The sequence below is a fragment of the Trichechus manatus genome, unplaced genomic scaffold (assembly GCF_000243295.1).
Source record: "Trichechus manatus latirostris isolate Lorelei unplaced genomic scaffold, TriManLat1.0 scaffold00149, whole genome shotgun sequence".
NCBI classification, from domain to species: Eukaryota; Metazoa; Chordata; class Mammalia; order Sirenia; family Trichechidae; genus Trichechus; species Trichechus manatus.
The window spans coordinates 4655324-4669421 of record NW_004444085.1 but is presented as its reverse complement, the minus strand read 5'-3'; the positions used below and the strand labels follow the sequence as shown (position 1 = coordinate 4669421).

The window sequence follows — 14098 nt, the reverse complement described above, 5'->3', positions numbered from 1 at the left end:
AGTTACCTCCGAGGTTCACTGTTCAGCCTGGGAGTGGACAGCCCCGTAAAACCAAATGAGACTAACGAGGTACAGGAGTCCAGTGACAAGTGCCAAAAAGCAGAAGGGGACAAGGAAGCTAGTGATAGGGTACGCAAGGTTGAGTAAGGATAGTGTTGATGTGTTGTGAGATTGTTAATCATTGTCATAGGGTAACATTTGTAGTAACTGTTAAATGAGAAACTATTTTGTTCTGTAAGGCTTCATCTTAAGTGAGAATAACAGCACAATTGGAAGAGCGTAGTCAATGTCACTGAACTGTGCATGTAGAAATTTTTGAAACGGTTCATCTTTGGCTATGTGTATTTTCACCAAAAAAAAAAAAAAGAAGTTGAGAAGTTAGAGGGTTGATATGTTGTGGGGTTGTTAATGAATGTCATAAAACAACGTGTACTTCTGTTTCATGAGAAACTATGTTTTCTGTAAGCCTTCACCTGAAGTACAATAAAATAAATTAATTAATTAATTACGAGAAAAAAAAAATGCTGACGAGTTTTTGGAGAGACTGGAACACTTATACACTGTTAGTGGGAATGTAAAACGGTATAACTACTTTGGAAATTGATTTGGCGCTTCCTTAAAAAGCTAGAAATAGAAGTACCATATGATCCAGCTATCCCACTCCTTGGAATATACCCTAGAGAAATAAGAGCCGTCACATGAATAGATTGTGCACACCCATGTTCACTGCAGCACTGTTCACAACAGCAAAAAGATGGAAACAACCTAGGTGTCCATCAGCAGATAAATGGATAAACAAATTTTGGTATATCCACACAATGGAATACTACTCTATGATGAAGAACAACAATGAAGCCGTGAAACATCTTATAACATGGAGGAGAATGGAGGGTATTATGCTGATTGAATTTGATCAGTCACAGAAGGACAAATATTATATAAGGCCACTATTATAAGAACTGAAGAAAAGGTTTAAACACAGAAGAAAACATTCTTTGATGGTTGCGAGGGTGGGAGGAAGGGAGAGGCATATTCACTACCTAGACAGTGACAAGTAGTATATTAGGTGAATGGAAGGACTGTACACAGTAGAGGGGAAGTCAGCACAACTGGACTAAACCAAAGCTAGAAGTTTCCTGAACACAACCAAACACTTGAGGTATAGAGTAGCAGGGGTGGGGCTCTGGGGACCATGCTTTCAGGGGACATCTAGGTCAACTGGCATAACAAAGTTTTTTAAGAAAATGTTCTGCATCCTACTTTGGTGAATGGCATCTGAGGTCTTAAAAGCTAGCAAGCAGCCATCTAAGATGCATCAATTGGTCCCAACCCACCTGGAGTAAAGAAGAATGAAGTACAGCAAAGACACAAGGAAAGTATTAGCCCAAGAGACAAGAAAGGGCCACATAAAACAGAGACTGCATCAGCCTGAGACCAGAAGAATTAGATGGTGCCCAGCTACCACCAGTGACCGCCCTGACAGGGAATAGAGCAGAGTCCCTGATGGAGCAGGAGAAAAGTGGGGTGCAGGACTCAAATTCCAGTAAAAAGACCAGACTTAATGGTCTGATAGAGACTGGAGGAACTCTAGAGAGCATGGCCCCCAGACTCTCTGTCAACTCAGAAGTAAAACCTTTCTCGAGGCCAACTCTTCAGACAAAGATTAGACTGTACTATGGGACATAAAATGATACTCATTGAGACTAAATGGGCAGCTTCTGCCTGGAGATGAGATGAGAAGGCAGAGAGGGATAGGAGCTGGTTGAATGGACACGGGAAATCAGGTGGAATGGAGGAGTGTGGTGTCACAGTACAGCGAGAAAAATTAGGGTCACATAACAATGTATGTATAAATTTTTGTATGAGACATTAACTTAAATTGTAAACTTTCACTTAAAGTACAACAATAAAAAAATTAATTAAAAAAAAAGTTGATTGGTTTTGCCATTCGGTAAAGAAGGCTGTTGTCATTTAGATCAGGATTGTACTGAATCTATAGATTACTTTAGGTAGTATTAACATCTTAACAATATTAAGTCTTCCAATCCATGAACATGGAAAATTTTTCCATTATTTAAGTCTTCTTTAATGTCTTTCAGCAGTTTTTTATAGTTTGAATTGTATAAGTCCTTCACATCCCTGGTTAGATTTACTCCTAGGTATTTTATTATCTTAAATGCTATTGTAAATGGAATTGTTTATCTAATATCCCTTTCAGATTTCTCATTGTTGGTTCTAGAAACCAACTGATTTTTATTTGCTAATCTTGGACGCTGCAACTTTGCTAAATTCCTGTATTAGCTCTAGAAGTTTTCTTGTGGACTCTTTGGGATTTTCAATATATAAGATTGGTATTTTGTATATATAGCATCATATTATCTGCGAATAGAAATATTTTTACTTCTTTTCCAATATGGATACCTTTTATTTATATTTCTTGTCTTAATGCTCTGCCTAGGACTTCTAATACAATATTGAATAGAAGTGGTGAGAGTGAGCACCCTTGCCTTGTTCCCAATTCCAAACGGAAAGCTCTCAGTCTTTCTCCATTAAGTATAATGTCAGCTGTTTGCTTTTCAGATATGCCCTGAATCATACTGAGGAATTTTCTGTCTATTCCAATCTTCTTTAGGGTTTTCATCCAGAAAAGGTTTGTATTTTATCGAATTTTTCTTCTGCATTCATAGAGATGATCATGTGGTTCTTTTCCTTTGTTCTACTGATGTCGTGTATTACGTTGATTGATTTTCTAACGTTGAATCATCCCTACATTCTTGCAATAAATCCCACTTGGTCGTGGCATATGACTCTTTTAATATGCTGCTGGATTCCATTCACCAGTATTTTGTTGAGGATTTTTGCATCTATATTCATAAGCGACACTGACCTGTGGTTTTCTTTTCTTGTGGTGTCTTTGTTTGGTTTGGGTATCAGGGGTACATTTGCTACATGGAATAAATTAGGGAGTACTCCTTCTTTCTCTATCTTTTGGAAGAGTTTAAGCAGTATTAGTATCAATTCTTCTCTAAATGTTTGGAAGAATTCCCCAGTGAAGCCATCTGGCCCAGGACTTTTTTGTTGTTGTCATTAGGAGGTTTTTGATCACTGATTCAATCTCTTCACTTGTTAATGGGTCTGTTGAGACTTCTATTTCCTCTTAAGTCCATTTGGATAGATTGTATACTTCTAAGAATTTGTCCATTTCATCTAGGTTATCCAGTTTGTTGTCATACAGTTGTTCATAATATTATGTCATAATTCTCTTTATTTCTATTAGGTCATTTGTAACATCCCCGCTTTCATTTTTTATTTTGGTTATTTGCATCTTTTCTCTTTCAGTCTAGTTAAAGGTTTGTCAATTTAATTGAGCTTTTCTAAGAACCAACTTCTGGTTTTATTGATTCTCTCTACTGGTTTTCTGTTTTTGATTTTATTTATTTCTGCTCTGATTTTTTTTTGTTTGTTTGTTTCCTTTCTTCTGGTAGGCTTAGGCTTAGTTTGCTCTTCTTTTTCTAGTTCCCAGAGCTGTTGAGTTAGGCTGTTAATTTGAGATCCTTCTTCTTTTATGTAGGCATTTATTGGTATAAGTTTCCCTGTGAGTACTGCCTTTGCATTTTTATCATAATTTATCAAGATTTGCTTTGTAACCTAAAATGTGGTCCATCCTGGAGAATGATCCACGTGCACTGGAGTACAATGTATATTGTGCTGTTTTGGGGTTAGTGTTCTATGGATGTCTGTTAGGTTTATGGTGTCATTTAGGTTTTCTGTTTCCTTGTTGATCTTCTTTCTAGATGTTCTGTCCAATATTGAAAGTAGTGTATCTAAGTCTCCAACTATTATTGTAGTACTATTTCTCCCTTCAATTCTATCAGCGTTTGCTTTATATGTTTAGGTGCCCCAATGTTGGGTGCAAATATATTTACCACTGTTAAATCTTCTTGATTGATCGACTTTTATCATTATAGAGTATCCCTGGTGGCGCAGTGGTTAAAGCACTTGGCTGCTAACTGAAAGGTTGGCGGTTTGAAATCGCCAGCTGCTCTGTGGGAGAATGATGTGCCTATCTGCTTCCATAAAGATTTACTGCCTTGCAAACCCTATGGGGCACTTCTACTCTGTCTTATAGCATCACTGTGAGTTGGAATCAACTCGATGGCAGTGGGTTTGATTTTTTTGGTTTTATCACTATATAATGTCCGTCTATATCTCTTCTGACAGATTTTGTCTTGAAGTCTACTTTATCTGATATTAAGATTGCCACCCCAGCTCTCTTTTGGTTATTATTTGCATGGAATATTTTTTTCCATCCTTGCACTGTCAACCTATTTGTGTCCTTGGGTTTAAGGTGTGTCTCCTGTAAACAGCATACAGTTGGATCATGTTTTTTAATCTCTTCTGCCACTCTCTGCCTTTGACTGTAGCATTTAGTCCATTTACATTCACTGTAATTACTGATAAAAAGTGACTTAATTTCTGTCATTTTGTTGTTTTTTGTGTGTCTGAATCTTTCTTTGTCTTTGTCCTTTAGTACTGCTTGCTTCTGTGTTTTGTTGGTTTATTGTAGTGAGCCTTTCGGTTCCCTTCTCTTTTCCTTTTGAGTATGTTTTTCATAAATTTTCTTAGTGGTTACCATGAATATTACATTTAAGAGCTTGTATTTATAACATTCTAGGGTAAGGTGGTATCAGCTTACTTCAGTAACATATAAGAAATTCTATATCTATACCATTCCTCTCCCTCATTTTTGTTATCATTAATTACCTCTTAATATTTCATGTGCCCTGTAACATAATTTTATCCTGGCTTTTTATATATTTGTTATTAAAAACATGAAGGACAAAACATTTAGAATCATTAAGCATTAATACCTTATTATTAGCCCTTATTCTTGTCCATACATTTCACTTTATTAGGGATCTTTCTTCTTATGCATAGCTTTGAATTTTTGTCTAGTGTTTTTTCCCTTCCATCTACAGAACTTTCATTAGCATTTTTTTGTAGGGCTGGTCTGGTAGATATGAACTCTCTCAGCTTCTGTTTGTCTGGGAATGTTCTAATTTTACCCTCATTCTTGAAGGATAGTTTCACTGCGTATAGTATTCTTGGTTGACAGTTTTCTTTTCTACCTCTTAATGGAAACTGGGGTTGGTCAGAGAGATCAACATATAAACGTTCCCAAATAAGCTCTAATTTCATCAAGTATTAATCAGATACATACTGCTTACATACATTCTTAAATGAACCTTACAGATAACACTCAACTCTGTCACCTACTCATCAACCCCTCCGTTCTTTTCCTTGGCAAGGCCATTATACCCATCAGCAAGCTGGCTTATACAGGATGAATATAAGCAGAAGCTCAGAGACAAGGCTGGGAGTACTCAACCAGTTGCCATTGAGTCGATTTCGACTCACAGCAACTCCATGTGTGTCAGAGTAGAACTGTGCTCCATAGGAATTTCAATGGCTGATTTTTCAGAAGTATATCACCAGGTTCTGAGGCATCACTGGGTGGATCTGAACCGCCAATCTTTTGGTGTGATGCAAACCTCTAACCTTTTGGTGTGGTGCAAGTGGTTAACACACTGAGTTGCTAACCAAAAGGCTGGAAGTTCAAAATATTATCCATCAAAGTAATTCTGAGCTCTGAATAGGATCATTACCTTTAAGAGTACACTCTATGACTGATTGGTTTGATTTTTCTTCTTCAAAAATCCATAGCTTTGCTCTTTGGAGACAGGAACATTATCGAGCTGCAGATCTCAAATTTACTCCTTTTAAATAGGCCTCAGAAAGCCAAAATTGAATAGTCTATCCTTACCTAGGTCTTTGGCCATAAGATAAAAGTTAGTAGAGGATTAATAATTTTAAGATGAGTTTTATAATTTGTCATGCATACTTTTTTCTGAAGTGCCTTATAAGTGGTGCTGCAACTACAAAAAAGGGTTATAAAAACAGAGTAAAGATTATAATAAAAATATACAGAACTGGGGTCTGAGATACTAGGATGATCATGACTCTGGGTTCTATAACAGGCTCTGCAATTAACAAGCACCGTGACCTTGGATAAGTCACAGGATCTCTTCTGAAAAATGTGGGGCTCAAAATACGATCCTACCCAATGCTAAACACTACCATTTTATATAGGATAATGTTAAGTAGGCTGTCAATTTTCAAATATGTACCCCTGCCAGTAGGATTCTTTCTCTCTCAGTAAAGTAGAGCTCACCGAAACGAAAGTAAAACAGAGGCCGGTTTCCTGTGGTGCTGGCCACCCGCTCTCTGGCTGCTGCTTCTCGGATGTCACACACTCCGATGTTGGCAGAGCGGAGCATTCTTCTTGTGGCTCCTTCACTGTGCTGCAGTCTACACCGAACCACGGCAGCTCCATTCGCTGCTGTAACAAGTTGAAAAAAAACTAATTAATTCAAATTTTAGTTTTTTTTAAAATTTGTTACAGCACTGAGCAGAGCTGCCGACCCCATGCGGAACAGCACATATAACACCAAAGGGACCACACAACACAGTCCAGGTCATCAGCACCCAGCCAACACTGGGGTCAATCATGTTCTTAGCAAAGCCGCGGCTTGAGAACTGTCCTCTGGGAAAGCGAGGAACTGCTTCTGTTTCACTTTTGTTTGGTAAGGCATGGAAATTAAAATTCACTAATGTCAACAGCCTGTAATTGGCCCCACCAGCCTTCTTCCAAGACCTGAAGATGCACCTGCAGAAACTAATTCGGCATTGGGAATATTAAGATGATCATCATGGTGATTCTGTTAGAAGAGAGAAAGAAGGAAAAGGAGGGAAAAAAGACCACTGCCTAATCATCTGCCTCCAACATTTGCTCCTAAAGTCTTTTCACACGTGGGTTTCAGCCAAACGCAATTACTTTTTCTTCACGCTGATAGAACAGGGTTTCTTCCTTTTATAAGCCAGACAACAAGAAAATCCAGCACCTCAGCTAGTAAGAGCTGTTAAAATAGGCCCATCTTTAACCTTCTTAAAAATCAAGGAAAGATACACATAGAAAATCAAAATAAAAACTACAAATACAGCAGAAATTCAACATACAAATTAAATTTCCTGGAACATGAGCTCCATAAAACTCTCCTTACCATATAACAGAATACTACGGGTATGTCAAAGCCTCAGGATAGCAGAAGAAATAATGGTATTGAGGGGGGAGTGTGTGCACATGTGTATACATGTGTATACTTAAACTTTTTATAGCAGAAGCATCTGAGTATTAAAATTTTTGTTTCAACAGTGCTACGAAAATTGTAGAGTTTATTTAGCAGCTTAAAATTTATGTCACTATCCCTTTTCCTTGGCGGCGGGAGAGGGGGGGAATTAACTACATTAGCTTTAAACCATTCCTACTGCCTAGGATATTTTCAAGGTCACTTTCAAACCTACATGAGCTTATATTAGAACTAAGGTGTTAGAATTTTAGTCTAATACTCTTTTCTTTTCCTGAAATTTATAGAACCTAGCTCAAGTACAAAGAGGGTCTATGAACTTGCACAGAGAAACACTGGAATAAAACAGAATTTGTCCTTTGGGCAAGAATAGATAATACATGTTTTACAACTACATTTAAAACATAACCAACTTTTATCATTTCATAATCCCAGGTACGATATTATATCATTTTCTAGATTTCAAGATTTGGCCCCTAATAACATTAGCCAAAACCTTGGACTAATGTAAACTGTAACAAATAGCAATAATGTTTAACTTACCCAACCAAAAGTCATATTTAAATCAAAAATCCTCTCAAATTTTTTATGGTTATAGCATTCCAAAAGTAATCAAACACATTATTGCTCTTCATCTATAGATGAAATACCTATTAAATTTATTAGGCATATTTACAGAAAAATTATATTGTGCCTTCTACATACACAAAATATATGTATAATCAGACAAAGGAATTAGATATGACTAGTTCACAGATAAAATGTATGCTCTTCATGCAGATTAGAGACTAAAAAGTTATTTGGTATCAGTTATTTCTCCTCAATTTGCCTCTTGCATGTTGCATGTTTTAGTCTTAAAACTAGGTGACTTAGGCTATTAATCAAGGTTTACATACTTGGAGGTTGTGGCAGGTAGGCTCCAATTAATTTTGACCTCTTCTTTTCATATCCTTTTTGTGTGATGTCACCTGCAAGAAAAGGAAAGAAGAATTCAGAATGATTTGAATGGATGGAGCTGACCATTCATTGCAGTCTAGTAAGACATACAGTTACAACTGTTTGCACTTTTATTTATAATTTAAAAAGAAGGCACTGTGCATTCGTTCATCTTGACTTCTTCTCCTGCCTTCAAACAAAAAACTCAACGTTTAAGTAACATAAAAATCATCTGATAAAACATATGCTTGCCCCTGGCCCCTGCTTGCTTGGTTTAGTGTCTGATATAGTCCAGAATGAGATTCCTTCAATCTTCTTCACATCTGCCAACACAGGGAGCTTTCACAATCTGCACTGTGCTTTCATTAACTTAAATCAACAAGGGATCATGTAGAATGTTTAGATAGCTGGCCAACTCCATTACTGATTAGCATCTTCTTCATTAATGAGATTTTTTTCTAATCAGGCATGTAGGTCACAAAGACTTTAAACTGCTATGGTATTTTTGAAAAAATAATTGACTAATATCAAAGGAAATATTAAATAAAACAAAGTCACATATAGGACCTAATGAAATAAAAAAAATGTGAGAACAGTGCTATTGTTAAAACAAGTATTTAAAATGTTAAAGCCAACAATTCATATATAGAAGGCAAAAGGAGTTAATCACTAAAAAATTATGTTTTTCCTAAGTGCTATAAGCCACTAAGTACGAGACAAAATAACTTTTATTAACATACAATAGCTTTTTCCAGTTAGAAGCTCTAACATACACAGAATATTGATTTTGCTCTTGAATTTGTTTGGAACATGTTCAATTTTTTTCTTATATTTCGATTGAAGCATCACTCCACAAAAAGCTAAAAATTCAAATTTCAATAAAAAATGTAGCAAACGAAAAGATACAATTCCTACAAAAATCAGTAGGCTTGTTTTCACTAGTACTGTATACTCCCTAAATCTGATAATCAGCCCATCAAGCACTGCACAGCTTGATCCTCAGTACCTGACGATCGCATGCATTACTGTGTACATTCCTGTCTAGCTCTGTGCAGCATATGTCTATTTTTTTTCAACATGGAGCCAGAATCAATAGAAAGATACAGAATGTGCGTCACACCATCAACTGATGAACATTTTTAATGCTAAATATATATTAGCAGACCACTGTTGATGAATGCATTTGTACTGATATTAAATACTGCCCCACCCCTCTTTATCTGCAATGCACTTTACTGCTGCATCCATTAGCTACTCATCATTAAGGCTGTTCAACTGCTTTTGGATATGTCCCATTAAAACTCTCCATTTTAAAAAGGATGTCCAAAATCTTAAACAGACACACCACAAATGCACGCACACACACACGTGCGCATGTCAAAATCTAATTGTGATTTGTTAGAAAAAACAAGAGAATAAGTTATAGCTATGATGCAAAAGGAAAAATGTGATGTTTACTTTCATGCTTTACCCCTTTCCATTTCTCTCTACAGACGACATCTGTAATATTAGAAGAGGAAAATATTTTGCTGAGAAAACATGATTACAAAAAATCTGTAGAAGCAATAAAATCGCCAAAGTCTAGAATTTCTATCAAGTTATTAGTTAGACTAAATTGCCATTAATCATGGTAAGAGGGGCATGTGGTCACTGGGTGGATACTACAACAGACTTCTCTATTTGAAGCTGTCTGAGGTGGACTATCAAAAGAAGAGGGGGAGGGGGAGGAGTGAAGTCCCAGGGCTGTTATATGGCAGGTTCCCGCCAACTGAAGCTTCCCCACTCTTGCTTGCAGAAAAAGGTAGATCATTCTGCTGTGAGACACCAGAACAGAAACTACCTCTCCAGTCACAGTCTCACATTCCCCTGGGAATCCCTGAAACAGCAGATGCTATCAGCCTCCCCTAAGGAGCCCTGGTGGAGCAGTGTTTGAGCACTTGGCTGCTAACAGAAAGGTCGGTGGTTCAAACCCACCAGCTGCTCTGCAGGAGAAAGATGTGGCAGTCTGCTTCCATAAAGACAGCCTTGGAAACCCTATGAGGCAGTTCTACCCTGTCTTATAGGGTCGCTATGAGTCAGAATCAACTTGATGGGAGTGGGTTTGGGTTTTTTGGTATGAGCAGTTGATTCGCTGTCCTTTAGTGGTTGCTCCCTAACTATTCTTTGAAAATAATAAAACTATTTAGAAAGCTATTTTCATGCTAATTGTATTGCTCCTTTAATCCATTTTGATGCAGGCTTAGCATTTTAAAAATTCAAAACCACCCTGCTGCCTACAACTGGGGAAACACCACGATTTAAATGAAAGAAAAGGCATATGAAAAGGAAAAAAGAAGGATGTACTTCTGGGACCATAACAGATGAACGACACATTTTGGTCTCATAATAAGAAGCTACATTATCACTAGGTAAATAAATAGTCAGAAGGCAATGTCTTTTCTAGTCAATTTCCTTGGCCATTCTCTACTTCTTGGTCTTACAGTGAATTTGTACAATTCTACAATTAAGCCCAAGCACTGGTAAATCCTAGCCTCATTTCACATTATTTTCTAAAGCCAATGTTCGGGTAAAACTTTAGTAGTTTCCTTTAATTCTGTCTCAACTTGAATTTTGTCTTATTTTGGGAAGCTCCAGTCCGTAAGACCTTAAACATAAAGGAAAATAAATATCTTCCCTCCTGGAGCCCGTAATTCTCTCTCTGCTGTTGTTGTTGGTAGGTGCTGTTTCTCTTTAGAGGGGAAAACATTAATGTTGGCCTAACAAGGTACTTTCTCTCGTGTTCCTTACATCACAGACCCAAACGTAAATCTGGAGAAAGAGAAGCGGAGGATTTTATGCATCAAAGTAGAAATTTTATCTAGTTTGGTCACTACATCATGCCTACTAATAAATGAGCTCACAGAGAATCTTTAGATAAGACTTTCAGAAATCCCAGATTACTGTCATCTCTCAAAACCCAGAGGAGGGGATGGGAGATAACGTTTATTGAATAACTTCTAAGTGCCACGACTTTGCCCAAATCAGCAGAGGGTAAACTAAGGCCTGTGAGCCAAATCCAGACTACTGGACTGTTTTTGTAAATATAGTTTATGATAAGGCAGCCGGACCCATTTGTTTATGCATTATGTATTATCTATGGCTGCTTAAGGACTACAACTGGCAGAGTTGAGAAGTTACAACTGAGACCAAACAGCCCACAAAAGCAATATGTACTATCTGGTCCTGTACAGAAAAATTTTCCAACCCTATCCTAAATGTCCTAAATAATCTCTTTTTATCCTTAAAATAACTTGTAAGTTAAGAAATGAAGGCATCAGTATTATTTATATTTTTGCCCAGGGCTACAGATCTAAGAAAAAAACAAAGTCTGGCCAACTCCAAAACTTTTCCCATTGAAACCATGCCTAGAGTCTTCCACTTCAGTCAAAACTGATGCAGTCACTGCCCACAGAACAAGAGTTCGGTTTTCTTGGCATTGCTCATGTATTTTCCCCACCTCCCCAGTTCTCCAGCCTACTTAGGATACCCTCCTCTTTTAAGGACAACCTCAGATCCCACTTCCTACTTTACTTTCCCAGATCCTGCCCCACCTAGAATGCTATCTCTAGCCTTTGGACTCTCATAGCACAGAATTCTATACGAATCATTTTGTGCTCTTCTCATGATGTCTTAGATGCTTATTTTTTATTTTTGTAATACATATATGTGGTTTATCTTTAAAATGAGATTATAAAGCTTTAATGGAAGGAACAATGTGCTACAGAATTGAGTCCTTATTTCAGCTATTTTACAAATTAGGAAACTGTAACGTAGGCTAATGAATTTAGTCACATAACCTAGCAATAAACAAAACACAAACGTCTATCCCTGACCACATAGCGACTTTCAAATTAATGACTGGGCAGACACCGCATTTATAATCAGGGTAAACATAGGGTAGTTAGTTAATTTTTTAGTGACTATGTGGGGGAAAGGACAGGGGAATCGATAATGATTCTACTATTAAGCTGTGTAAGAAAACAGCTTAATGTCTATGTTATCCAAAAGGATCAAATGGCCATAGCAAGAAACCACTAGGACAAGGTTTATTTATGCCCTCCTCCCCCAAGTATCAGGGCTAAAAATAACCTTGCAACATTTTCCTTTTCATAAACAAAGTCCAGTTATTTTTAACACAGAGGTAGACAGAGGTCCAATAGATTATCTATGGCAAACTCTCACTGCAAATTTATACAACCAAACTTTCTAAAACGAGGCTTTTAGGTTCTGTCCTTTATTCTGAAGCAACCAATAAGGGTTTTTTTGGTGTGTGTGCTAATAAGATAATAAGGATGGATGGAGGGATGGACGAACGGACAGACGTACAGACAGCTAGAGGGACAGAAGGCTTGCTTGCTTTACCCAATTATCATCCACTCAGAATGCCTCCTTGGTTTCTGTTGAAGTCTTGACCTACAAGTTAATTACATGATATCGCCATGGAAACACAGTGAGCTCTGAAAGTACATAGGTGTTTCTCCTTTATTTTAAGTCAATTCAGGCTGAAAGATCGACTGGCTGCTCCTTTTTTCTCCTGCGCTTGGATCTATAATAAGCACATGGTCTTCAGGGTACAACTATGTAAATGCAAAGAAGTTCCATAAGAATTAAAATTTCAGCAGTAGAAATCAGTTTAAAGTTGCCATATGTTCTGTTACAAAGAGATTTATAGACAAGTCATAGATTTAAAATGAAAATACAAGTAAAGCAAAACTGCCAGTATAATGTTAGAAGATAAGGCTTAGAGAGAGAAGAGATCATTCTTCCCTCCCTTCCCAAAAGGAAGAATTCTTGTTCTTAGTTACATCATAGCCCAGTTTCAGGCCAAAGACTGAATCTTAAAGTAAAATAAAAGGAGGCCCAACAAATGCAGAAAGTTAAGTCAACATCTTAGTTCCAGTTCCTCTGCCTCTCCGTTTTGGTCGCATTCTGGCAAACAGAGACCCAATGGGATAATTCCCAGAGCCAGCCGCTCTATCCCTGTCTGGCTCAGACGTGGAAACCTAGACAGCCACATGTTCTCCAGGCAGTCCAGCGCTTCTCAGGAACAAGATGTGTGTGCCACAGAATTGCTTCTATGGCTAGGATTAGTGCAAAGTAAACACACCAGTTTAACAGTAACGGTTTCCATTCTTAAGTGTCAGGAGTTTCTTTTATTATTTGATGCTGTAACGAATGCTTTATATAACAAAAGCAATCATTCCCATGTTTGGAATTTTATGGCTATCAGAAGCCTTCATAATGTTGCTCTCCTAAGCCTATTGCTTTATAAGGCTTAGGGTGCTCCCTTAAGGGCGCTCTCCTTCTCTTTCAGCTGCTGGAGACTATTTTTTTAGCTTTGTGATAAGGTTTTTTTTTCTCTAGAAAGAAATCTGTAATGTGTGTGGCATGCACCTGCATACACCATTCACCTGTGTTGGGTGGAGCAAGAGCAACCTGGGGATCTTGTCACTTGGGACACAATTAGCTGTGGGACCCTGGATGAGTGAGTTAACTTCTCAGGCTCTAATTTTTCTCATTTACAAAATACGGTTAATAACACCTATTTAATTTCTACCATAGTTGAAAAGATCAAATACATAGATTACGAAATGCCTTAGGAAGCATGAAACATATAAAGAAATGTATTTTAAAAATTCAACAAGTACTTACTCAGTATCTACTACCTATTCAAATTTGTGAGAGATACAAAGAGACATCCAAGAGAGGTGTTAAGATATGACTGTTGCTCTAGAAGATCTGACAAGCTGACTGGGCAGACTTGTAAAAAGAAACTAAGTGAAGGATTGATAATATATTAACAAGTACTAAATGGTAAGATATACTGCAGCTAAAAGGACTATGGTAATTCAGCGAAGGTGAGGCCAAAGCAAGATATATTATAGATATATCACAAATTCTGAAGAAACTCTCTACCT

At 37.4% G+C, this 14098-nt stretch overlaps 1 protein-coding gene across 3 annotated transcripts in view; it reads right to left on the bottom strand.

Moving 5' to 3' along the window:
- Positions 1 to 14098, bottom strand: part of DIP2C (disco interacting protein 2 homolog C) — a 372164-nt gene that overhangs the window by 339800 nt on the left and 18266 nt on the right. For 2 of the 3 annotated variants that reach the window (XM_023740166.1, XM_023740165.1), the window contains exons 2-3: positions 8102 to 8173; positions 6233 to 6400 (exon numbers count right to left, since the gene is read on the bottom strand). In XM_023740166.1, coding sequence (XP_023595934.1) covers positions 6233 to 6338 — 106 coding nt within the window. In that variant the 5' untranslated portion in view covers positions 6339 to 6400; positions 8102 to 8173. Of the gene's footprint in view, positions 1 to 6232; positions 6401 to 8101; positions 8174 to 14098 lie in introns of those variants that run through there. The other variant, XM_004385883.3, reaches the window with a different exon arrangement.